Source organism: Fukomys damarensis, unplaced genomic scaffold (assembly GCF_012274545.1).
Source record: "Fukomys damarensis isolate Sample0158 unplaced genomic scaffold, DMR_v1.0_HiC HiC_scaffold_18, whole genome shotgun sequence".
Classification (NCBI taxonomy): domain Eukaryota; kingdom Metazoa; phylum Chordata; class Mammalia; order Rodentia; family Bathyergidae; genus Fukomys; species Fukomys damarensis.
The window spans coordinates 53113435-53139684 of NW_022900930.1; the positions used below are offsets into that span (position 1 = coordinate 53113435).

General features: G+C 48.5%; 1 protein-coding gene across 1 annotated transcript in view; it reads left to right on the forward strand.

Annotated features, from left to right (window-relative positions):
* Csmd1 (CUB and Sushi multiple domains 1) overlaps window positions 1–26250 on the forward strand; it is a 1140625-nt gene that overhangs the window by 854273 nt on the left and 260102 nt on the right. Inside the window, exons 12-16 of the mRNA XM_010620376.3 lie at window positions 13477–13659; window positions 14129–14455; window positions 15673–15867; window positions 18697–18835; window positions 21387–21574. Coding sequence (XP_010618678.1) covers window positions 13477–13659; window positions 14129–14455; window positions 15673–15867; window positions 18697–18835; window positions 21387–21574 — 1032 coding nt within the window. The remainder of the gene's footprint in view (window positions 1–13476; window positions 13660–14128; window positions 14456–15672; window positions 15868–18696; window positions 18836–21386; window positions 21575–26250) is intronic.

Here is a 26250-nt window from a genome sequence, read left to right on the forward strand (position 1 = left end):
TTCCCTTACACTGAGCGCTATGGAAAGGAAAGCGTAGATAAGAAAGAACAAATTCTGAAATACCTCTCAAGTATGAGCTAGGATTTATGTGACTGCGTGCTCTGTATATCCTGGCTTAGCCCTGTGGTCAGTCACATAGTCTTTCTCAAAATGTATCATTCTTCTGTCTTCTAATTCCTGTTTTACACTTGAGTTTCCTTCATAGCATGGCTTTTAACTTACAGCACCTCAAGCTCAACTGAGAGGTAGAATTACAGAGGCTATTTTGGAAAAGCCAGTTTCAGTGGGTGTTTTCTGCAAATGCAGTGGAAAGAAAGTCCTGGGAATCTGCACACCATATCTAGAGTTCTTGAGCCCTCCCACACACCTGACCTATGTCTCCTTCATCCCACTCCACATCAAATCCCAGATTCTTCACTGAATGCAAGAGAGATCCAAAGGACTGTGTGGCCCCTGCAGAGACGCTGACCAGCTGGACCACGTACCAGTGATGCCAGGGCTGGGACAGCAGCATCTACAACACGTGAGGCGAGGCAGGGACTGGTAGAAGGAGGACCATGGGGAAGGAAGTGCCGGCGTGGCAGTCCTGCCCAGGGCTGAGGAGGGTGGATGGTGCTTGGGTGACGGGAAGCCCTCCGAGGAGCCTGCAGAATCCAGAGAAGAGACATTAGACCGACTTAGAAATTTTACAACATAGGCAGTCGTGAAAACATCATGTAATACAACGTGAATCTGCACATTTTTCACTTGTCAGTTTTAGTTCAATAAAACTGGAGAAAAGAAACAACAGAGGTCAGAAGACAATGAAATAAGAGGAATTTGGGGGTCTGAACTTGACAACTTAATTCAGAATCCTTGGGCTAATTTCCCCTGGCATGGGTCGTTCACTGGAGTCCACACTGCTGCTTTTCTCTCCTCGCCAGAGCATGGTGCTGCAGGTGCAGCGTGCCTCTCTCCTCCGTGGTGGCCTGGGACTGCGCGTGCTCATTCCTCCTTGACTTTCTTGCTGGCACTGTGGGCATCTCCTGAGGAACTGCATGATTGAGGCCTTTCTTGTCCTGTGTCCAGCTGTCTGTCTGGGGAAATCTGGCCTATTTTGGGTCCCAAGTTCTAGGGCCACTCTTCGCACTTTCTGACTGCATTTTTCTCTAGCATTATACTGAAGACCTTGGATTATGAGCTTATTCTTTTTAGAAGTCATCAACTGACACCATAATATCTTAAATATGTAATTTTCATTTTTTTACACTGAAAATGAGCAGAGAACTGGCCTAATGCCATTTTACTGCATTCAATCGCTGTAGTAAAATATCTGTCACCACAGTAAAACCTCACTCAGGTTTTATTGTCACTTTCATAAGTAGGGTATGGAAGAAAACTATGAATAGGCAGCACTCGCCTTTTTAATGTAATGCAACACCAGGTTACTAGAGAGCTGTGCAAGACGGATTGGATCCACCAGCCCTTGCTTCCCCGCATGGAAAGCACCGCAGTTCTTCATGTTTTGTAAAGGTGTGAAAGATGTGAGCATCCTCAGAAGGTTTGAAGAATCTTCTGAATGCAGGAACACAATACTGATGATAATAGAATATTCAGAATTCATAATGCTCTGGATTATGTCTTCGAGAATCATTAAAGTATGACAAATATGCTTCAGACCCAAAACTTCAGAACTGACCAGGCTCTTAACTACAATTATGGGTGCTTCTTAGAAAGATACTTACGTCTTTTTCAGTTTCAGATGTATATTAAAGTTGCAAAGACAGTACAGAGTTCCCGTCCACCCACACCTTCCTCCCCAGCTGCAGCCCCTAGTAGCCCCTAACATTCCTACAGCTGCTTTCTCTCAGCTCTGAGAAGCAGTTCACTGGATTCAGCAGTGTTTGTTTCCACAGCTTTGATCCAGATCCTGTCCAGGACCCCACACTGGTTTCTTTGTCTTCCTTCCAGACCCCTCTGGGCTGCGTCGGGTCCCACGTCCTCCTTGGCTTCCATGACCTTGAGGACTCTGGACAGGGGCCATCAGGGTCTGCACAAGGTCCTGCACTTGGAGTCGTCTGGGTTTCCCTCTCGGTGGGTCTCTGCAGAGTACACAGTGTCTGCACGTCTTTGTGACTGCAGGTTACTCTGGGACAGGGCTGGGAAGCCTCACGATGAATGACCTGCTGAATGAGAAGTGGTAAAAACAGTGGTGAGCAGAGTCTAGAGCACATCATTCACTGCTGTGGTCCCTCTGTGTTTATCCTTAAAGCTAGGGTCTACTCTTCCCCACACACTGGAAAAACACGCCAACATGCCGGCTTGAACTGCCTGCAGAGAAAGAAGGGTGGCTGAGACTGGAGTCTTGGACTCACCTGCTTCCAGAAGGTGGCCTAAAAGCAGCAGGGAAATACAAGTTCATTTATGACAAATTTTATTGCTGAAGATGACTTCTGTCAATTACTCTCAATGTACAATAGGTTTTTTCTTTCTAAACTTGAGATGTTAGGGCCGGGGATTTAGCTCAGTGGTTCGGTGGCCTCCCTTGCAAGCGCAAGGACCTGAGTTCAATCCCCAGTACCAAAAAAAAAAAAAAAAAAAAAAAAAAAATTAAAAAAAAATAAATAAATAAACTTGAGATGTTAGCTATTTGACATTTAATAGGGACATGAGATATTATGTACAAATTTACAGGTGAATAAATCAACGTGAATTGTTTATTCACTTTTCTTCCAAGTATCTGCTTTTCATGCCTTTTGAGAACAAGGGTCGTGAGCAGTTAGGGGGATTTGTTAGAGGTGGGATCTGACAGTTGTCCAACTCTCCCCCTTAGGTGAGCGTAGCAGAATATCTTCAACACACACAAATGTGACGTGTGTATATTTCAGTGAAAAGTCAAATAAATTTGGATATGCATGTAATTTTGTAACTTGGTGACAGAATTTACCCCCTTTCACTCTTGCAGGGTTACCCTCGGGTGGGACTCTGGGCCTGGATCATCACTTACTCATTTGGGAAGGGGAAATGCAGGCAGCTCTCTCATAGCACACGGTGTGGCCAAGCATGGATAGGAGGACTGCTCGTCTGGTGGGACGGCCCGGGGCACAGGTCCACGCGGACACTTGGCAGTGCTTCCCCAGAGAGTCAAACAGTGGAAGTTTCTGGTGATTTTAGGGACCACAGATTAGTGAATGTTTCCTTAGAAAACCTTGATCTTGAGTGAAGTTTATCTCTTGCGTTCTACTTGTCATGATAGGTTTAAACACATGTACCACTGACAGGAAAGTATAACAAATATTGTACCCTGACTAGAATGTCATTACAGTATGATTATTTTCAGAACTAAATTTCACTAAGGATTTCTGGAAAACAAAATCGCATTGTACGTACCGTTCAGTTTTCCAAAATTGCTTTTATTACTAACTTGGCTCATACTTGTGTTATGTATCTTCCAAAAAATTCAATGATATTGAAAAAGAAAAGTGATTAAACTTTCCTCGCCCCTCACTGCATGTCTTTATCTCTTTCCCTCTTGTGAACGATCTCCACATTGCCTATTATCTTTTATTTTACTCTTCAACTTAACTAAAATTTAATTTAAAGTAATATTACAGTAAAAAACGCATTGCCATTGACCTCCCCCCGCTCGAATTACTCCCTGTGGCCTGAGCACAGCTATCCCATTGCTCTTGGTACTTTCTGACCCGGGCTGGGAGCCTCTTTTCGGAGTCTCTAGGAGGTGGGTTTAAAAGCAGCAGCGAATGTGCTGCCCAGCGCCATCCAGTGGAGAGCCAGGCTCGTGTGCTCCTCCACTCTGTTGACTGGATTTGTCACCTCGTGGCTTCTGGCTCGTCCTAAAGTCAAACCGGCTGTGAAAGGGCAAAGTTTTGAATCAGTTTTGAACACTGATTCAGCCAGGGCAGTGCAACTAAAGAGTCACGAAGAGGAGGTCAGAACTGCTTCAGAGAGCGATGCAAGTGTCAGGCGCGCATGTTCCAAGCAGGAAGGAGCACGTCGAGTGATTCGTGGTACTCACCGTGTGCTTGTCCGCCCATATGCATGTGCTTGGCAGGTCCTTGCTCCTGAGCCTGGCCCAGCTGGTTGTTCCCCGGTGGAACAGAGTGGGACTGCAGCGTGGAAGCCCGTGCTGGATGCTTGCTCTCCGGGCCGCCACGGAGGCCCCCAAAGCCCAGAGGGTCCTGCAGGGCCGGGCCTCAGCTGAGCCGCAGGACCTGTGTGGATCTCCGTGTCCAACTCAAATCCGGTCTTCTGAGGATCCAGTCAGGGTCCACGTCACAGGGAAGTCAGCAAATCAGGCCCAGTGGGCATCACCCCAGGGCCACCGACCAACATCTGGACAAATCCCAGCTCTCACAGGAGGTCTCTGAGGCCCAGCCGCTCTGCTTCCTGGGCTGAACCAAAACAAATTTCTGCTTTTGTCAATAACCCGGCTAGTGTTAAAATTGAGAAATTCTATGCTCTCCCCTCTTCTAGAGCAGGGAGCAGCTGAAGCAGGAGGCTCTTGTGTCCACGGACTGCATTTCCCGGATCCAGAGAGACACAGTGGACACAGGGAAGAGTACCAGGCAGACATAAGTCCTGACCCATCTGAGCCCTGACCTCACTGCCATAGCTCCTCATTTGTTTTAGTGAAACGAAGGACATTTCTGTGAAAAGCAGGCACAGTATCTTATGTACGCAGCCGAATTTCCCCAGAACACCATAACTAAGCGTAATCACACAACATTCGGACAAGCACGGGCCGTGGCCATGGCTCTGCTGTGCTCTGGGGTGGGGAGCAATCAGGATGGACACGGGCAGAGCTGTGGGAGGCCCTGGGTGTCGTGAGCAGGGCCCTGGCATGTGCAGTGGGTCCCGGCAGTGCTGGGCCCAGGCGCATCCTTCGCAGTGGACGGAGAGGCGCTGCCCCATGGGGCAGGAGGGCATGGCCACTCCTGGGGGCTGAGCTGGCCGCTCGGGATGAGGAAAGGGATCCAGTCCCTTCCTCTCAAAGGCCCAGGAAAGGGAAGCCGACCTGGAGGCAGCCATGTCTGGGACTCGCGCTTGAGAACTCGGTGGCTCCCTCGCTGTCTCCACTGAGGTCAGGACCAGAGGAGCAGCAGCTGCTCACATGTGTCTGAGCCCACGGTGACCTCGCAGCTGAGGCCACGAGAGACCAGTGGGCACGAGGTGCTTCTGAGGGTGTAGTCACAGGTCCTACGCTCCTTCCTGCCTTCTGCGTCCTTGAAAGTCAGGGTGCAGTGGGATGGGGATCCCGGGGTTAGGGTCCACTGCAGCCAGGCAGCCGGATTTCCTCTGTCAGAACTGATTTCTTTGTCTTTCGCTCCTAGCACTTAGTTCTCTGTTATTAAAAAAAGTTCCTGATTTCTTACCTTGCATCTAAAGAACACTTATTTTTAGAAGGAGCTGGCAAGTGTAAAGAGCCATTGATGCTGGGCAGCATGATTTTTATTTCCCAAAATGAAATATAACTTCCAACCTGGACCTGTATGTGGCAATTTTTATAATCTGACTTACTCTCCTAAAACCTTCAGGCTATGTTTCCAAGTAAAATAGATGTATTTTATGTATAAAGGAAGCAATATTTTCATTTTCCATCTGGTATATTTTTCAATTTGTCCAGATCTTTGTCTGTGTGACAAGGGATAAAAAGTTATTGTGTTTCTTCAAAATCTCCAGAGAATGTTGAAAATTACATATAAACACAATTTCTACCTTTCCATAAACACATCGGTGTTGTTTTGAATACAAAATCATTTTGCCTTTACAGGAAGTAGAAGCCATACTTTTCTTCAGCAGCTCCCTGGAGCTGGGAGCCTCTGGGAAGGTGCCTGGGCAGGGAGGGAGGAGACCAGGGTCCCTCTGTGGAAGGCTGAGAAGGTCTGCTATACCACGTGGTGACTGTAGTTGCTGACCGTGCACAAAGTGGGATGGAGAATGTGGCCAGCAGACGGGGAAGGACACGTTGATCGATTCTACCTCAGAATACCCCGACCTTGAAACGCGCTCGTCCCCGCCCTCGTCCCTCTCCAGAGCAGCCCTAGCCGTGCTCCCTCAGGAGTGTCTTTGCAGGGTGTGATCAGCGGAGCAGCGGTGTTCAGAGCCATCCCCGGAGAGGGGCCAGGGAGTCCTTGTCCAGCACACTCCAGGAACCACTCGCTCCCCTCTGCTCCCCCATCCCTCCCCGCTTCTCCCTCTCTGCCTCTTGCCAAGGTCAAAATAGATAAGAGATCTAAACATTTTGGGGCAAATTATGATAGTGAGGCAGCCAAGGCGGAGTTAAAGCTAAAGACACACAGGAGGCCTTGGAGAAGTGCTTCGGAAAGTGGTGAGGATGGTGGGAGGATAGGTGTTCCTGACGCCCCAGGGGGCTGCACATGTCCTCTGCTGTACTTCTAAACTAAATACTGTGTATGAATATTATATATATAGATCATGCTGCTTATTTAACACTACAGAGCCTCACTTGTAATTTTAATACTGTAGAGAACAATGCAGGAGGTAACACACGAGTTAACTAGATCCAGGCACTCAACAATAGGTATTCAAAATACTTGCCACAGCAAATATATACAATTTCGAGCTCTTCATGAAAAGTAAAATGTGGGCATTGATGAAACATCCATCGTTCATTGCAAATACAGTAGAGTAACTGTTCTGACGTACATCCTGGGCACTGGCCATTCAGATGGGCGCCGCCGCCGCTACAACAGAGCTAGGGACAGGAAGAGCAGTCTCAGCGGGAGCAGGGAAAGGGCTCCCAAAGCCCAGGAGTGGCCGGATGTGGGGAAAACTCAGTGTGGCTGGGAGAATGGCATCCACTGCCACCGGGAGTGGGATGGAAGGGGAGGGGCGGTGGCCACCGAAGGGACTGGCATCTGATCACTCAGGGTGTGAGGGCCAAGGGAAAGGTGGATCAAGAATGAAGGAGATAGGGAGATGTGGAGTGCACGCCTGTCACCCCGGTGCTCTTGGAGGCCAAGTCAGCAGCACAGCAAGATCAAGTCCAATCTGGGCAACTTAGTGACTTATTGAGAGCCTGTCTCAGGGAAATGATTCTTGAAAAGGCTGGGGTTGTCTCTCGGTGTGGAGGCCCTGGATTACAGCCCCACAATTCCCCGTACTTGAAAAACAAAGATGAAGAAGAAAAAGAAGGGGGAGGCGAAGGAGAAGGAAGGAAAAGGAAGGGAGAAAAAAGCAAGGAAAAGAAAGAAGGAAGGTGAAGCCCAGAAGCAGTGGAGTTGGGGCTGTCCTGGACCGGATTTTCAGAAGGCCGTTGGCAGCACATGCACAAGGAGGGGGATGGGAAGCGGTGAGCTGGTTGGAATGGACACCTGGAGGACGCAGGCTGGTGGGCACTGAGGAATGGACCCCAGAGCCCGGGCAGCGTAGCGGATCTGGGGAATGTCTCGGTACAGACATTTTGGAGTGGTGTCTCTTGTGGGGAGGAGGTGTGGCTGGTAGGACCCTCGACAGGCTGTGCAGCTCTCCTAGCTGGCCCTGGAGCAGGGTTCTTAGTGAGATCCTTCCAAGCTGTGAGAATCCAAGGCTGGGTTCTTGTATGGGAGGCTGCCAGACTCCCTGAAATTGTAAAACCAGAAAAGTTGCTAACAGAGGTTTGATGGATCCCATGCAGACTTATCCGCGTGACTCCAAAACTTATTTAAGATTTTAGAACTGACTGGAGTCACGCTGAGCTGAGAAGGACCTTAGAGTATGTTTATTTACGTTTCCTTCCGTCTTTTGTTTCTTTGTTTGTTGGTTGGTACCGGGGATCGAACTCTGGTCCTTGTGCTTGCTGGTCAGGTGGCGAAACCACTGAGCTAAATCCCTGGCCCCAGTTTTGGGTTTTAATTCCCACGTGTTTGCAGTAAGATGACATCTGATAGCTTGACTGAGAGTGGCCCAGGACGTGGACATCGGGGCCCCGCATGGCTGCCAAGTGTTTGTAAACGCTGGTAGGAGAGCTCTCCACGCTGCTGCCACAAGTGTGCTGGTCCAGGGCAATCAGGTATGGCCAGCGTGAGCTTTAGCTGGGCTTCCCACTGCGGGTGCTCCTGGCTCGCAGACACCCGATGCCTGCTCTCCCATACAGAGCCAGCCTGCTGCACTGGGCACACTCTTCTGGGGCCTCAGTTGGGCCAAATCACTACTCACTCCAGACGCTCTGCCTTGTAATGCAGACCCTGCCTAAGGCACTGCAGTCACCACTGTGGACCAGCAGCTCAGTGCCACGCCTCCAGGTCAGTCCTGCCTTGCAAACGTGCTGTGCTGTCCCTAGAGGGAGGAGCCCTGCACGTCTCACAAAGACAGGGCCGCAAGGGGCCCGACCCAGTGGTGCTGCTATAGACAGAGCCAGGCTCCCTCCAGACAGAATTGGGCCTCTCCAATGCAAAGATAGTCTGTTGCCCGTGTTGGGCCCAACAGTAGCGCAAAATTGAAAGAAATGGTCCTAGCACAATGCTTGAATCATGCAGAGCCAAGTGCCTATTATAATAAAAAAATAATCTCAGTAAGGCAAGCTCAAGATATCTATCTTGGTAAATATAACAACCATAGGATGTTTTTCTTTGTTAATTTTTCTTTAATATACTTAGTAAACATTTACTAACATATTTTATAAAGGAAACATTCAAGACTGTGTTTGTAAACAAAATTAATCGTGTAATGCAGACCTTAGGAAACGGAAGTGAACACATACTACCTATCTTAGTACACATGCAACACCTGTCTTTGGAGATAAAGGTTTTAAAGGTTGAGTGGCTATCTTAGTGAAGTAGGTAAAACTAAGCATGAACTATCTAGCTTCATGAAGAAAGGAAAAGGAGCCACCTATCCCATTAGAATAAAAATGAGCTGTTTCCCAGCTTCAGGTCAGACGCCCCCCGCTGAGAGGGCTCTGCGGCGCCTCCTGTTGGCTGAATGGAGGGAACCTTCAGTCTGGCCCAGCGAGTCTGCCTAGTGGGAAGGGGGCCGCAGGCGCCTGCTCCGCAGCCCCTTCTGGTTTCTAATATAAAACTTGAATTTCTCTGTAACGCACAGGTCTCTCTTCCCTTATCCCAGCAACCACATGTGCCTTCAAGCTGTGAAAATACAACTACCTCGGAAGTGATGACTTAAACGCCCCATGGGGAGGTGGGGAGGTCCGTAGAGAGGTGTCTCACAGGCCCAATTCTCACAGCACACTGACAAATAATGAAGACGGCCGCTGTGTTTTCTGATGCTGTCAGGCATGCCCTTCTTTGTTTTCAAATCTGGTGTTTTGAGCCTCCCATGCTCAACTTGTTCTAGTCCAAGGAATACATTTGTCTAAAACAGCATTTTTATTATCATTAATTACTTAACTCCCAATATTTTCTGACAAGAAATAAAAATATATTTTTCTAAAAAGCAAACACAAATAGTGAAGTATCTAGTCACTGCACTGACCAAGCATTGCCACAGTACTGGCGTCATTTTGTATTGGAAAGGCTTTGTTTCTATTGGAAATTTTTTTTTTTTTGGTAGAAATTACAATTCTTTTCTAATTTCACCAACACTCTGGCAGGGGTGTAGAGCACTGGTGCTATGAGACAGAGACCCTTGCCCGATGGTCTCTGCTGGGCCACTATGGCCTTGCTTTTGCAGGATCTGCCGGAGGTGGCAGAAGTGGGGGGCACAGGGCAGAGATATGGGGAAGTCGCTGGGTGGGGCCCAGGAAAAGGTTTGGTTTTGCCTCTTTGCAGTGCCAAGGCCTGGCCCATGGTCAGCAAGCTACCCCGAAGCCAGCCCATGTCAGCAACAACAGCAGCAAAAACCAGCATGGCGGGGGGCTGCACTGTACACTGCAAAATGGAGAGGCTGGCTGGATCAGCCCAAGGGCTGCATGGCTCCCATTGTGCCATTTTGTAAAAGACAACACTACAGAGGCAGTGAAAAGGCCAGAGGTTTCAAAGGACAGCAGGGACCAGGAGGAGAAGCGTGCGGAGGGTGTGCAGGGCAGGGAGCCTGCGTCTGTGGGAAGGGACCACGCCAGATGCACAGCGCCTGGCAGCCCTGTCATCCACAGGGCCAGGCCAAGACCAATGGGGAGAGGCCACTGACCACACCACATGTTCTCTCCAGGTGCCTGATCCTCTGACCTGCCCCGTGGAGCAAAACAGTATTCACACGAAAATGCACATTTATGCGTTTACCGCTTTATTCACAAATGTCAAATCCTGGAAAGGACCAAGATATTACTCAGCAGATGAATGAGTAGATGCTGTTGTTGGGTTAGCAAGGGAATCGTTTTAATGCAGAGCACATAACTTATAGGACTCTTTTGCAACATTCACCCAAAAATTCAAATACAGAGGCATGCAAGAGATCTAGCCATGCACTAGTGAACCAAAGAATCCAGCCGAGGGCCTGGATCCCACAGCAGTGTCCTGCACAAGACCAGCCAAAGGCGTAGAGCCACGGCAATGTCTCATGCTTGTCTGTATCCAGGATCTGTACCGGGAAGGCGCAAAGTCAAGTAGTGGAAGCTAGAAAGCCTGCACCGGCAGGGTGAAGGATCTGTGCCACCAGGCTGAGGGATCTGCACTGGAGCCAGGAAGTGATGCTTACAGTGAAGGTCAGAGCTCCCCTGCTGAAAACAGCAGCCATTCCCAGCAACAGCAAGGCCCTGAGCTCCTCCTCCAACAAGAACAGCCAAATTCTCACCAAGAAAACCAGCCATAGCAAGCCTTGCCTAGAAAATCAACAGGCCATGGTCTTCCCTTCCAGTTCTCTCTTTATGCTGTTGTTAACAATCTTCAGGTGGGTCCTCGACGCCCAGACCACACTAATTCAGTTCAACTGGGTATTACAAGTTGACCAGTAGTCAATCCACTATAGTAGATAAACGTGGGGCATCAAGGACAGGAAACTGGATTCCCCTGGAGAAGCATGGAAAATGCATTTTCATTGCTTTGAATCCTCTCCAAAGGGCACCTACCATGTAGGTCTAGCTGCAGGTTCCTGGGTGCGAGATGGCTGGGCACTTCCCAGAGGATCAGGCAGAAGATAAAGAAGGGAGAGATAGCACAGCGGCCGGACGGGAGAGGCACATGATAGCAGGGGCATAGCCACGAGGCTCAGCCATGCCAAGCAGTGGAGAGGCCTGGGCAGCCCCCAGCAGGGTGCATTCACACGAGCTTCTCCTGCTGTGTACAGAGGCCCTCATGGCACCAGGGAGGCACAGCAGGAGGACAGCACAGTTCTCAGCTGCCACTGTGCTCAAAGGGAAGCAAGGAGGAGCAAGAAGACCAGTGTGGTCCTTGGATGGGTGGTTTCAATGGGAGTGAAGTTGCTCTTTGTAAATAAATTTTAAAAAATTGTTAAGAACTCTACAAGCTCATCCAGTGTAAGTTAAAACTTTTCATAGAATTTCTCAGAAATCTGCCCTCCAAGCTATCTCTGCTGACCTGACTACAGGGTTCTGGTTGGTGGGTCTTCTGTGTATGACCCACTGCCCCAAACAAGTCTACAGAGAGCCCCGGGGAGGTGCCCACAGACAAATCCCTGTGTCCAGTCCACTACTTTGATTTCTATGTGTCCTAAAGCTGCTTGGTCAGCTGTACTAGAGGATAAATAGTGAATCCAATTATTCTTTTGTTATATCAGCATGTACAGGGTGTAGTATAAAGTACCAAATAAAATGAGATGTATTAGAGATGAATGCCCTGTATAAAGTGTCACTCTAACAGAGTATGTTGATAAATGAACTATAAAAATATTGATCAAAATAAATGCTTCATAAAATTCAAGAAAAATTGATGTGGAAAATTAAAAGTGGAAACTACTTTTGAAACTTCAAAGGTGGCTGGACGTGGTGCACACGCCTGTAATCTCAGCACTCAGGAGGCTGAGGCAGGAGGATCGCTGTGAGCTCAAGACCAGCCTGGGCTACATAGTGAGTTCAGGTCAGTCTCAACTACATAGTGAGACCCTTCTCAAAAAAAAAAAAAAAAAAAAAAAGAGACTTCCAAGGTGGTCAGCAATGATAAAGCACTTCAGTAGGAACGGCAGGGAGACCCCTGTAGACATCTATTCAAATCTTCCCAGTTGCTGAAAAAAACAGTATCACGAGAGGAGGGAGGAGGTAATCTCAACCTGCACTGGGCCCTTCATCCTCAGCTCCCCTGAGTGGAAGTCTCAGGAGGAAGGGTATTTTGACAAGGCTGCTTTCCTCTAGGGACTTCAGTCCTGAAGTTGCTTACAGACTGTGCCGTTTCCAGGGAAGCATGTCCAGGTCCGGGCCACAGCTGACAGCTCGATCCGGCAGGTGTGGGAGGGAGGGAAGGGGGGCTGGCCTGTTCCTGGGTGGGCAGCAGCCCTGCCCATTCCACTCCTTCCTCACTGCTTCAAAGCATGGACACAGGAGGGGCAGAGATTCCCGCTGAGGCGCACAGGACTCTCGATGGGATGGCTGAAACCTATGCCTGTTTGTGCCCCCAAATTTGGGGCAAGTGTGGGTCAAAACCATAAAATGCCCCCCAAGGCTGTCCCAGACAAAACGTCCCTGCCAGGAATGGCTATAGTGGAGGAGGCAGCTCTGCACAGCTGTGAACTACACCGCTGCAGGTCCTGGACCGCCCCACTGGGAGCCCAGGGTGCCTCTGAGCCCCTCCGCCTCCACGTCCTGACTGCTTTCTGTCCTTGTCCCAGTCCCATCCAGTGCCTAACTTGTTATGTCCCACTGTGGAGTTTGAGTCCCATGACAGCAGATTATGCCTCATTTACTAGCAAACCCATGACCTAGGAAAGAGCCTACTTGCGGCTGACTCTCAAAATAATTTTTCAGATAAGCAGTTAACATATTTTAGTGAATGTGTTCTTTGTTGCTAAAATGTGAGACAGGAGCGAGTTGGCCACATAAGTGTATTCCTTTGCATCCATATTTCATAATAGCACTGTTTAGTAGAAAGCAGTTATTTCTGCATATTTTCTTTTTATCTGAAGACCATAGTGTATTTATTCATCTCCAAATAGATTATTTGACTTGCACGTTTTGTGTCATGTACATGTACCAACTCCCCATGAGGAATTGATCATGTTCTGCCAACAGGTACAAATAAAACTAAAAATTAAAAAAAAAAGAAGGAAGGGAAAAAGTCTTATTTGTCTTGTTTATAGTGAACAGCATACAGACAAAGACAAAACTGGTGTTGGCCTCGTAGTAGCAGCTGAAGGAGAGCGGAGGCTGGCAGTGGTCCATCAATCTCAGCATTTTCCTGGTCAGCACATCTGTGGAGCCCTTTATCTGATTAGATAAATCAAATACCTTCTATGAAGTTCAAATTACGATTTCATGCTGGCTTTTGTACAGCAATTGTTACATGAATTGAGCATCTTTGGGAAACCGCTGATGTCGTCTATGTTTACACTCTCAGGAAGACGCCGTGAACTCACACACTTAACGGTGCCGTAGTGCATATATTTAACGCTTCACTTATTTTTCCCCACTTTCAGAAATTGAAAAGGGGGGGTGCGGTGACCCCGGAGTCCCTGCGTATGGGAAGCGGACGGGCAGCAGTTTCCTCCACGGGGACACGCTCACATTCGAGTGCCAGGCCGCCTTCGAGCTGGTGGGCGAGAGGGTCATCACCTGCCAGCAGAACAACCAGTGGTCAGGCAACAAGCCCAGCTGTGTGTGTGAGTGCCCGCTCGGTATTTCCTATCAATCTTTTCCTTGTAAATAGGAGATACATAACCTGGAAAATGTACTTTAAAGGGAAATGCAAGGTAACGAGTACCACAGATGAGCAGGCTGAGTTGTTCCTATGACTCAGAAGTGCACAGTTACGATGTCAGAGCCCCTGTGGAGGTGGAATTTGTACCTGGAAATTATGATGTCAGCACACATTTTTTAGGCAACTTGTTAGGATACTTTTTAAAATCTCAAAACCTGTGCCCATGTTGTATGAACAATGCTGGTTGTGCTGTATTAGAAATGGAGCAGTTTCTGTGCAATGCAGAAGAGGAAACACTGGCCCGGGATCACCTGCAGTAGAGTGGCTGAGGCTCTGCGGCCCTGGAGGTGACCTCCTGTTCCCAGGGCCACGTCCCTCGGCAGTGCCCGGGTCTGTGCCATGCTGCGTGACATTGTTCCCTGTCTCCACAGTCTCCTGTTTCTTCAACTTCACGGCGTCCTCTGGCATCATCCTCTCCCCGAATTACCCAGAGGAGTATGGCAACAACATGAACTGCGTCTGGCTGATCATCTCCGAGCCAGGAAGCAGGATCCACCTCATCTTCAATGATTTTGATGTGGAGCCTCAGTTTGATTTCCTCGCAGTCAAAGACGATGGCATTGCTGACACAACGGTCCTCGGCACATTTTCCGGCAACGAAGTGCCTGCCCAGCTGGCCAGCAGCGGGCACATAGTGCGCCTGGAGTTCCAGTCTGATCACTCCACCACTGGCAGAGGGTTCAACATCACCTACACCAGTAAGTGGCCCAGGGACAGCTTCAGGGACGTGCGGCTGGGCGCCAGGGCTGAGGACTTGCACGCTTGATCATCGTGGAGTGCTAGGAATAGCAAAGTGACCTGGCATTGTCTGGATAACCAGTGTGTGCGTGAGCGTGTGTGTAAAACACGATGTCCTACCTGCTTTCATAAGTCCCCAAAGCCAGTTGGTGGCCTGTCAGCACCCACCTTGTGTAAAACATTGACGTGGAGAAAGGCAAGAAAATAGTGCAAATTTTCTTTTTACCTACGTGAGTTAGGTGTTTTAAGTTAGCGTCTAGGATATATCTGTAGTTGGGCACCGAATGTGTTTTCGCTCTTTCTCTAGTTTTCCATCCATCCGTCCATCCGTGCATCCATCTACCTGCCCACCTTCTTCCCTTCCCCCCTTCCCATCTTCCTCCCTGCCCTTCCTCCCTCCCTCCCTCCATCCCTTCCAGCTACCTAAACACGTGTCCGTCCGTCCATCCTCCTTCCTTGTATCTCTCCATCCATCCATCTGCGCAGCCTCCCTTCTACTCATTCGTCCACCCATCCACGCTCCCTCCCTCCCTTCCTTCACCCTCCTGACTGTGCATCCATACATAGTGTGAACATAACTGAAGTGTTAAAGATCAAGAACCCATAGTTATAGTACTAGCTCTTAGAGATACTTAGTGAGTTTTGATGCGAGTTAACTTCTCCTTGCCTTAATTTCCTCATTGCCCAAATGGATTTCATATAGGAACATGTATTTAAAAGCAATTAAAGGTACCAAAGCAGTATAATAGTAAACATAGTGGTACCAACTTATCATTTAGCCCCTTATCCTCTTGGATCCTCTACTTAGAATTTCCTAGTAGTTATTTCGCATTGTGAATCAGCAACGTAGGGCCGTGTGCTTACTGTTGCTCCTTCTGATAAAGACACGGATGCTTGTGTCATTAGGGCGTGAGCCAAGCCGGCCTCCAGCCCGTGTCTGTGCCCCGCGGGTGGGAGGTGCTGATCCCCACACAGCGAAGAGCTGTGTAGACGGTGCTCATCTCTGTTCACCACCTGCCCCTACGCTGATGTCTCAGTGATAAGAATGTTTTTAACAATGGACCTGCATAACTGAAATTCAGAGAAATAATGGCTATATAAGTACATTCTGTTCCTCTCTTTAGAATGTGCATAAGTGGTGATCAGCCTCTTTACGGTTTTCTCTTTTCCCTCTCAGCATTTGGGCAAAATGAGTGTCACGACCCAGGCATCCCTATAAACGGGCGGCGTTTTGGTGAGAGGTTTCTCCTCGGGAGCTCAGTGTCCTTCCACTGCGATGACGGGTTTGTGAAGACGCAGGGCTTGGAGTCCATCACCTGCATCCTGCAGGATGGGAATGTGGTGTGGAGCTCCGCCGTGCCCCGCTGCGAAGGTGGGTCCTGCCTCTGCCGTGCACCCTCTCCTGACCCGCAAACCGCGTCACTTCCTCGGCTTCTGCAAGGCAGCGGGAGCTCCTCAGACGAGAGAAATTTATTCTGGCAGTTGTGGGGGCTGGAATTCTGAGGTCCAGGCTGGAATGGGGCAGGTTCCTCCCACCAACTCTAAGGAGCTTCAGAATAAATAAATAACAAATAATTGCACATACACACAAAGCATCATCATGAAGGAGAAGAGATGGTACAGCACAGGTTAAATAATGCTCCAAAGTTAAAAACATAAATGCATTAGATCTCAGGATAATAATGTCATTCATACCAAAGTGCTAATCATGTTACTGGGAAATTTTTCCCTGCTTAGTTTATTTCTGCTTTCTCAGTTGTCTGAAGTCAACATGGGCTTCTTGTTACTGAATAAATAGAAGTTAAGCGTTTACCTTGAGGCTTGCTCTCCTACCTGGAATGCATGTCCATGTCCGCACTAAACCCATGGTCTCCACGGGGCCTGCAGAGCCTGAGGAGCAGCCCGTTCCCTCCTGCCCAGGCCTCCTAAAGTCGTGCATCCTTGTTTCAAGGAAACCCCTCTAGCAAGGCCGACAGAAAGACGCCCTGCTTCCTCTCATAAGCCCTTAAAGCAAACTGATGGTCAGCACTGCCTTGGGTACAAAACTGACACAAAGAAGGCAAGAAAATAATAGTGGCATTTATATTTTTGTCTATGTTAATTACATATTTTAAATGTATAATTTGTATATTTTACATTTTATAAAATCCTAATGGATGGGACATTTTAACCCTTCGCATATAAGTGAATACACACCCAAGGTTATAAAGAGGATGTGTGGTAGGGGCGCAGCGTAATCCTGTCTGTACACAGTGCTGCAGCCAAGCACAGGGCTGTGGACTCTGAGGCATGAATGATTTCATGAGAAATGTGCTCTCTGTAAACCGTCCTCTGCTCTCCGCTCCGCCACTCTGCCCTTCACTGGGGCTATTTACAGAGCACTGGAAGCTGTGCTGGGGATGTAAACCAGGAAGTCAGAAGGAGGGGAAAGACCGCACAGCACCGAGGGAAGAGCCCCACGCACCCCGGGAAAGGTCACGCAAAGTCCAGCTGCAGGTTGGTAACAGAGAAACCCGCAGCAGGGAAGAATGACTGGTGAAAGACCATGAGAGGTTTCCTGGCCTGAGAAACTCGATGGCTGAGTGCAGATGGTTCCAGAGAGGTTGACAGAAACACCCTGATGATGAGACCAGCTGCACGGTTGGAGGAGGAGTCGGTGCAAGGAAACAGGACCCAACTCCAGAACTGCATGGACAGACCCGGCAGTTTTCCTGCCACTTCCTGAGGCAGTTCTGGAAGACCCCTTTCATGAGTGCCTTTATCAGTACAATAAAAGATACACGGTGAATGCTGCCGCAGCTCAGGACCATCCCAGGGACAGGCAGCCCATAAGATGTGGCGCTGTGTCCTCACCCACCTAATTCACCTGACCCAGCCCTGGCTGAATTCTGACCGTCCCTCCAAACCAAAATGAACGTGCAAAGTAAACACGAGGCGACCAGGACGCTGAAACTGAAGACACTCATGAGGAAGGACTTCCAGAGCTGCTGCAGGAAGTGGCAGCATGGCTGGGGTACCTGTATTCCAAGCAAGGAAATGTATTGTGAGGGGGACTAATGACAATGTTTGCATCTTATACTGACATTGTAAACAAATTTAAACATTCACTGTGACTTTTCAATCTAAAGCATTACTTTGTTTCATGTAGGGTATAAAAAGCCTCATTTCCCTTGCAGATCACAATTATCTTCTTTTTCCAGTATCACTTTTTAAAATCAACTATACAACTGAGCACAGAGTGAACCTGCAGAAGTCACAATAAGTGCAGGCCATAGAACTGGCCATATTCTGAGTAAAATACAAATGTACAATACAAACCAAATAATAAGAAATAGCTTTAAAAAATCAAAAGTCCACTTTAATTAAGTCAAAAAATTCCTACCACAAGTCCTATAATACCTGCAATCCACATGGGGGAGGATTGTTTATATTAAAACTCATATCTACCAAAAACAAGGAAATTGAAGAGGAAAGTTAATAAGGGAACTTAATAGGAAGGTTAAACGGCAGAAAAAAGTTCAGTAATACTGTGGAATAGTACACTAACAGAAATTGAATGTTAGAAACAGCAATTCAAAGCAAGTATGAGTTCTTTGCCAGTAAAAGGCAAACCCTGCATGATTCTATTAAAAGGAACTAGAAAAGAAAGTTACATCAAAAGAGAAGTGGCCATTATTAGAAAAGAATAATCCAAACTTACACAAACAATATGTCTCGGGAATGCAAGATTTTGTTTTTGTTTAAGCACAGTGTTTATCCTGACAGAACTGAGGAGATACAGTGTGGGTCCTGGGTCTGGACTGTGGGACCTCTCCCGGAGCCTCAGTCGCCTCCCCCGCCCTCCCCTGCCCCTCCCTCTCCCAGCCTCTTGCCTGCTCCTCTTCTACTGAGCCCCCTGACAGCTTTAAACATAGAACATTTTCTATGAGGGAGAAATAATTGTGTATGGATATATTTTCAAAATTGTTGATCTAGCAAAACATAAAATACCAAAAATGGCCCAAATACAAAGTGGGAATGTAAATAAAGAGGCATAGGAGACAGCCCAGCAGAGTGGAAATGCTGCCCATGGGCAGGCAGTGGTGCAGAGGAGCGGGTGTGCTCCCTCCTCGGTGTGCAGAACCTCAGTGCCCCAGAGTAAGGCTGCGACCTCATGGGTCCTCTCTGGCACCTGACCACTCCGTGCTGTGTCTCCCCACAGCCCCATGCGGTGGACATCTGACGGCATCCAGTGGGGTCATTCTGCCTCCCGGATGGCCCGGATATTACAAAGATTCTTTAAACTGTGAATGGATCATTGAAGCAAAACCAGGACATTCCATCAAAATTACCTTCGACAGGTAAGAGAAAACCTTTTCTTCTTTCACTTGGGCCTGAGGACCCAGGTCTGCCCGTGTTTTAAGTGAGTGGATCTTGCATCTTAGAAGGATCTCCCAGGATCCCTGAATGAGAGAGGGGCTGTGATTGGCCAGTCCTGTCCCAAGTGTACCCAGCTGGCCTATATACCTGCTGCTGGGCAGAAGGGGTCCCGGGTGACTCCTCCCCGCTGGCTCTGGTCTCTCTTGGCTTGGGATCTGCCATGGAGCACCTTCTGCTGGAGCCCAATGGCTCAGGGAGGTGGCTGCCCGCCAGTCCTGTCCAGCCCTCTGCAGCAGCACAGAGAGACCTCGGAGGTCCAGGTGATGGTGCTGGTTGCCTGGAGGTGGCTGTAGGTTGCAGAGTTGGCGACTGGGCAGGTGCAGCATGTTCACTGTCTATGAATTCCCAGAGCAGGGCTACCACAAGGACACTGCTGGCTTAGCTGGCAGACCATGAGCCTGCTTTTGGAGCTCTGTGTGATAAGATGTTTTCCCACTTGGGTTGACAGTGAAAAAGATTTTTTGATTAAAAGCTAAAGATGGTTTGAAACCTAAGGAAGCAGCTTCAGTAAAAGGTCTGAACTCTAATTTCAGAATCATGTTGAGCTTTTCTGAAGAGGGCCTGCCTTTTCTCTGGCCAAATCACATTCTGAGTCTTCATATTCAAATATTATATAGTATCTCAAGATAGATGAACATATTGCATCTTTTTTATTCTTTAATAATTTCCTAAAAACAGTGATAGCCATGCCAGAAAGATATTTTTAGTAGAAGTCATGATAACTTAGGTAATTATTTTTTAATTGAAATTATTATTCATACTATTACTTATCTCTGTTGGATGATAACAATCTCCAGTGTGATAATCCTTCCAAACAAGGGGAGATTTTTTATTGATTCATGTGTGCTGAGAACGGAATCCTGAAAGTACTATTTACCATTAAAAAAAAAAAAACCTAACTCTGTAAACATTCAGCAAACTAAATTTTGTTTCCTATTAATTTTTCCTCTTTCTAATATCTGTAACATTCTCACTTGGCACAATCTATGTTGCTTGCCTGAAGAACCATACTTGTTGCAGTTTTGCCCTTCTGGTCTTTACCCTGGAATCTCAGTGCGGCAGTCTGCAAACTCCGGGCATCAGTGATCTCCCCCAGATGCAGCACCCAGCCCTTCCGAGACGAGTGTGGGGTCTGGGAGCTGAGGACTCCCAGGCCCACAGTCAGGAGAAGCCCCAGGAAGGGCGTGTTTGTCACAGACCCTTAAAGCCATGGAGGACATGGGCCATCCTGTGTGCCCATCATGAGAAAACCTCACAGCTCACGGTTACCAGTGCTAGCTGCCCCTTGCACAGCAGACTTCATTGTGACCGTGTCAAGTATGTGGTTTTTACCTTTATTCAGACTCCCGGAATTTTAACCTCAGCGTGTGGAAAACCACGAAGCCATGAGAACAAGGCTTAATGCAGTAGAAGACAGAGCTGGCAAAGTGCCTGCCCTCCCAGCTTCTGGGTGCCCCGGCTGGTGGCCCTGCTCTGGTGCAGATGTGCGACACAGGCAGCAGTGGTATGGACTCCTCTCTGAGGAGCAGTGAGGTGTGAGCAGGGGGCGCTGCTGCGCCTCTGGGCTGAGGGGCTCGGGCAAGCTCAGGGTAGTCAGGCAGCACCTGTGGTGTCACTGCCTCTGCTGCTGACAGAACTTTAGTGCTGTGAGAATGGGACCAATCCCTCCCCCGGTTCTGCGGCCCTGGGCCAGCAGGACCCTGGACCAGCTGCAGAAGTCTTGGGCACTGTGTTACAGAGAGAGTCAGAGGCTGACGCTGAGAAGCCAGGTTCGCTCTTGGAGGACGAGATGGGCCCATTCAGAGGACTACGTTTGCACCGCAAACAGCTCTGTCAGTGCACTGAGAGGCCCCGAGAGGCTGCAGCCTCACAGAAATATAATTTCGGGCCACACTCTGGAGGCACATGAAGAGTTCCGCACTTTTTGAAAGCTGTTCTGAGGTTTCCCATCATTAAACACCCTCTGGTGTCTGGAGTGTGTTCTCCTGTCCCAAGAGTTGATTCAACTTTAAAGGGTGCACCATTTCCAGATAAATATTTAAATATTGTCCATTTTGAATTCCTTCCTCCTTTAAAAGATTATCTGCCTTCAGTGTGTCCAATTCAAGGTGGCCGTAATCATGCTAAAGAGGACTTTGTGAGAAATACCTTGAAAGTGCACAATCATTGATTTTTCACTAATTGAGGATTGTTAACTAGACAGACAGTAATCATCTATCTGCCTAAGACAATGAATCTGGTTTATAGTTTCAGAGCTGAATGAAGATCTTTGTCGGTAGGTGTGGTGTTGTAAGATAGTGTTGGGTGAGCTGGGTAGATTTCTTTCAGAAGAACGCTATCCTCCCTGATATGCATCCCCAAGGTCACGGTTGGAATTGTAAACATTTTGTTCACACTCCCTGGAGGACACTTCCGGAAAGTGTGGCCTGTGAGCTCATGCAGCCGCCTCTTCTGACACATACACCCTTGCAGGTTCCAGACAGAGGTCAACTACGACACCCTGGAGGTCAGGGACGGCCCTGCCGGCTCCGCGCCCCTGATCGGGGAGTACCACGGCACGCAGGCACCCCAGTTCCTCATCAGTACCGGCAACTACATGTACCTGCTGTTCAGCACCGACAGCAGCCGCTCCAGTGTGGGCTTCCTCATCCACTACGAGAGTAAGTAGCTGACCCGTGCCGTGTCCAGTGGCTGACCGCTCCGAGCTGCCCTCCTGTGCAGCATCTCGGGCTATGGGTTTTTGTGCTCCTCAGGTACATATGAGTTGCCTACGAGGCAGTAAAATGATTAGCTGATTGTCATGCAGGTAGTTGCGTGTCCTTGTTTTTAGAACGGATGCCCATTGGCCCACATGGGGCAGCGAGAGGGGCTTGCGGGAGGGCACTGGGTCGCGTACACTCAGTCTGCTGGCCCAGGAAAGAGACCCGCTGCAGCCAGCACAGACTTAGCGGAAGGGAAATCCAGATCCCAACTGCTCAGCGCATTCTGTGAACACATTGCGAAGTGTATTTACCCCGAGTCCAAAGTGAGACAAGCCTTCTCCTTTCTGATTCCTTATGTTGACCGGCTTCTGAGCAAGTCTTTATCACTTTGCCATCACCTGAACGCACATGGACTTCTGGTGTCTGGTGAAAGGATGTGTCCTCCTGTGCACGTAAAGCATCAGTCAGTTAAAAATGCCCTGAAGCGTAGCAGATGCCCCCCTTCCTCCTAGAACCCTTCCTCTCACGGGGCAGTGAGAAGGAGGAAAAGTGGTGGTTGCCATGGAAACTGAAGAACCACACCCCAAGATTTGGGGGGTCATTCACTTTTAGAAAGTTATCTTAAAGCAAACAAGACACTTTAAATTATTTCTAATGCATATTTTTACACATACGCAGCTTCTTTACACGTGCAGGAATGGGTTCATATCTAGCATTCCGGATTTCACATCTTCTTTTCCCTTTCACCTGGAATCCAAGCAGATCTTCACCCAAAGCCTCCTGTCCACCTTCTGGCTCACAGGCCCCAGCTCACCCCTACTTCCCGAGCCATGGTTATACACAGTGGACCCGGACACGTGCATGTGAGGTTGGGGTAAACTCTGGGTCCCACAGAGCCCCTGTCCTGCTAGCACGAACACTGATTATTCGTGACTTAAAGACTAATTTGAAGCCTAGTTCAAAGTTATTAACTGTGCTTCAGATATACATATATACACAATATTTATTTAAAAGTAGTATTTTTTAAAATTTAAGAACCAGAAAATTTTGTATTTCATATCTTTCTTATGTCTGTTTAGAAGATCCCTCCTTTTGGAACAATCTGAGAACATTAACTAGCAAAGTGCTGTAATCTTTTCACCTCCCCGATTATTTTTGCAGCAGAATTCACTGGCCCATCAACATACACGGCATGAAACCTCAGAGCAGAAATATCCTTGGACATTTCATCAGCACTGCACCAGCCTCCGCGCTTCTCTTCTTGCACTGTGCAGTTGTGAAGTATTTTGCTGTTCATGTGATGCTTTAAAAAATATATTCTAAAGGTCAAGTGTGGGCCGTAGAAACTAATCTCACCTGCTCATTTCACTCATGTAAATATACAGCTTGTTTCTGTTTATTTTGTGGAAACAAGGATAGGAAGTCTGTTCACAGTTTCTGTTTCGTTCTTCACCTCCAGTAATATAATAATAAAGCACAGTGTAATATATCAGCGAGCACATAGCTGTTATAACCACACATGAGCCCCAGAATCCAGTGTCCCCTCTGTTGGCTGGCCTGGAAGACACCTCGTGCTGCCACGGTTCTTGGCCAGGTTTCCTCCTTTGCCTCAGGATGAAGAGGAGGAAAGCATGAACAGCACAGTGCATGCCTTGCAGAATGAGCTGGGATTGAGCACCTTAGACCATACAGCTTGGGGAACAGAGGATTCTGCCTCCGCCCTGCTCTATAGCAAAGCAGGAGACAGCTGCATCGTGTACAAGAGACCAGAAGAGGGTGGCGGTCTGGAGCCTGGGTCCCTGTGAAGCCAGCCTTCTACTGCCCTGACCATAGGAGCAAAATGTACCTGGTGTGATCAAAAATACCAAGAATGGTGAATCTAAAAAAAGTTAGAGTAAGGGCTAGGGATTTAGCTCAGCGGTTCGGTGGCCTCCCTTGCAAGCGCAAGGACCTGAGTTCAATCCTTGGTTCCAAAAAATTAAAAAAAAATAATAAAAAGTTAGAGTAAAAGACACTGCCCTGAATACTGCTCAGAATATTCCCTTCACTTTGAGTCCTGTGGCTCTTGGCACTTTCGGAAGCAGTTCTGGAGTCCTCTTTCCTGAGTCTTTTGTTACACTGTCCTGGCTGCCTGTATTCCAGATTTTCCCTTTTGTGGTCATTTTGACTTTGGGAAGAACCCAAAGTCACATGGTTCCTGATCTGGTGAACAAGGTGGACAAGGACTCAAGGCCACGCTTGGACAGGCCATCTTTCTGTTGGACATCACTCCTCAGCAGGGTTCATGAGGGTTGATTATCTCTCTCCTAAAGATACACAAGAAAGTAGATTTCCCGAGCGGCTTCAGAGAGTGACAAGGAAGACAGGATGAGTGTGTTCAAAGGGCATCACTGAGGGGGTTTAATGCTTGATAGCAATGTGTCTCATACTGCAATAGTTATTTTTATTTGAAACATTCACCATCTCTGAGCCACACCCGGTACTTCCAGAGTCTCCTGCTGTGAACTTCTGGGTATCCCCCTAGAAGGCCCTGCATCATCTGTACTTTATTCTGGGCAGAGTATTGAAACTACATCAGAGGAACATCCAAGAAGGATATCACAGCACCCAAGGGTGCTGTTGCTGCTATTTACGGACCGTCAGAGGGCATTTGAGGAGACACAAGGAAATGCAGAAAACCCAGAGACAAAGGCAATGGCATTTTCACAGGGAAGAGTTGGAGCAGTCTGGGTTGTTGGTGGATGGTGTGCCAGATAGTTACTGTCAGGGTTTATATAAAAGCTACTCCAGAGAGCTGGCTCAGTGCTCCCACTGCTATTGCCTTGGGTGGCAGAGAGCTGAGCCCCGTGGGAGGTCCAGCCCATCCGTGGCATGACTCCACAGGAAGTGAGGGGCATTTTCCCTGGGACATCCAGGCTCGACCCTCCCTATGTCTTAGGACCTGTGGAGCACTGAGCCTAAGCTCCGGATGCAGGCTCTCGGGGGCGTGGCCATTGCCAGCGTACCACAATCTAATCCTGCCTGGTGCCTCCCGAGAGGCAAGAGCACAGGAGACCATCGGGGAGGAGGATAAGGAGCAGGAAAGAGGCAGAGAGAGGAGGCCAGGGAGCGCAGGAAAGGCCCTGCCATGCCCTGGCACATTCCTGCATCTCTCAGCCTGCGTGGAAGTGTGTACTGAATGCGTGTACAGGCACTGAAATGCCCATGGTTGTGTGACACCTTCTCAAGCAGTGGGTGCCATAACCCATGAATGACTTAAGGTGAAATTCTGTGTGCCATTTACAAGACATGGGTGTGCAGTAATCCCAGCATGCCAGGAGACTGAGGCAGGAGGAGTGGCACCTTAATGGCTTAACAAGATGCCAACTCAAATAAATAAATAAAGTGAGGGGGATGAAGCTCAAGGAAAAACCACTGGATTTGATCTATAGCAATATGTTTAAAAACAAACAAAATAATAACAGCTCCTCCTTTGCGCTTCATCCTAAATTTGACACTGCAAAGCGGCCCTTGCTTTGAACTATCATTCAGCACTCCAGCTGTACCTGGAAATCCCAGACATTCTCCGGGCTGTGCGGAAGGCGCTCAGGAGGGACCAGCCTGCTCAAGGCTCACTCCTTACCACAGTGCGGTGAGGCCGCGTGCTCCTGTGGACAGCGGTCCTGGCCCCTGCAGAAGCTCTCTCTGAGCCCCATTGGGGAAGGCGGGAGCCAGTTTCCTGCTCTCCTGCAGCTCCCTGGTGAGCTCCTGCCCTGGTGCTGAGGTCTGAACGCCCTCCCCAGAAGCCCAGCACAGCCAGTTCCTGCATCAGGCGGCCTGCAGAAGGCCTGGCTATGTGTCCAGCAACTGCACGATCCTTCCAGAACACTGTTCTCTTTGTTGGTTTTGAGTTGCCGCTTTATAAAGAATTGCAAAATAAGTGAAAGGAACCTCATGTGTGTGGAGGTTTTCTGCTGAATTGTGGAGCACTACCTAGAAAGGCCTTTGGAAAGGCTCATAAACACTGAGGAAGGAGGAAGGACCGTGAGCCGTAATGACAGTTACTTCATGCACCGTGTTAGCCGCACGTGCTGGGGGTGAGTGAGACTTCGGTGGCGCCTCTGTGAGTGTGAGCGCACGTGCACAGGTCACCCCGAGATACAATTTCTCTTTATGGCCAGGAAGGGAAAGCGCTCACGGGCCTGAGTGAGGGAGCTCAGAAAACTGGGGACATGGCCAACTTGCTCAGTCCTTGCCCGCTTTCTTGCCCAGTAAAAGGACCTGTGAGGCTCCAAGCTGCAGCGGGGAGGCTGTGAAAAGGGACCGTGCTACAGCATGGCCCATCTAGGCATTCGGCAAACTTCCATTCATCCCTGAACTATTGAACTCACACAGAAGCCGACTTGGTAATGTTAAATGTGTATTACTGTAGCTGCACATGGGTCACATTCAAAGTAATCAGCCTCCTTTTTTCACTAAAAAGCACATTTGTGGTCACTTGATTTATGACAATCAAACCAAAAGAAGCATATTCACATCATCTGTGTGAAGAATTCCTACTCTCCTTAAGTTTCCATCAAGAAACAGTTGGAGGGCCAGGGATTTAGCTCAGTGGTGCTACTGCCTGCCTAGAAGGCATGAGATCCCAAGTTCGA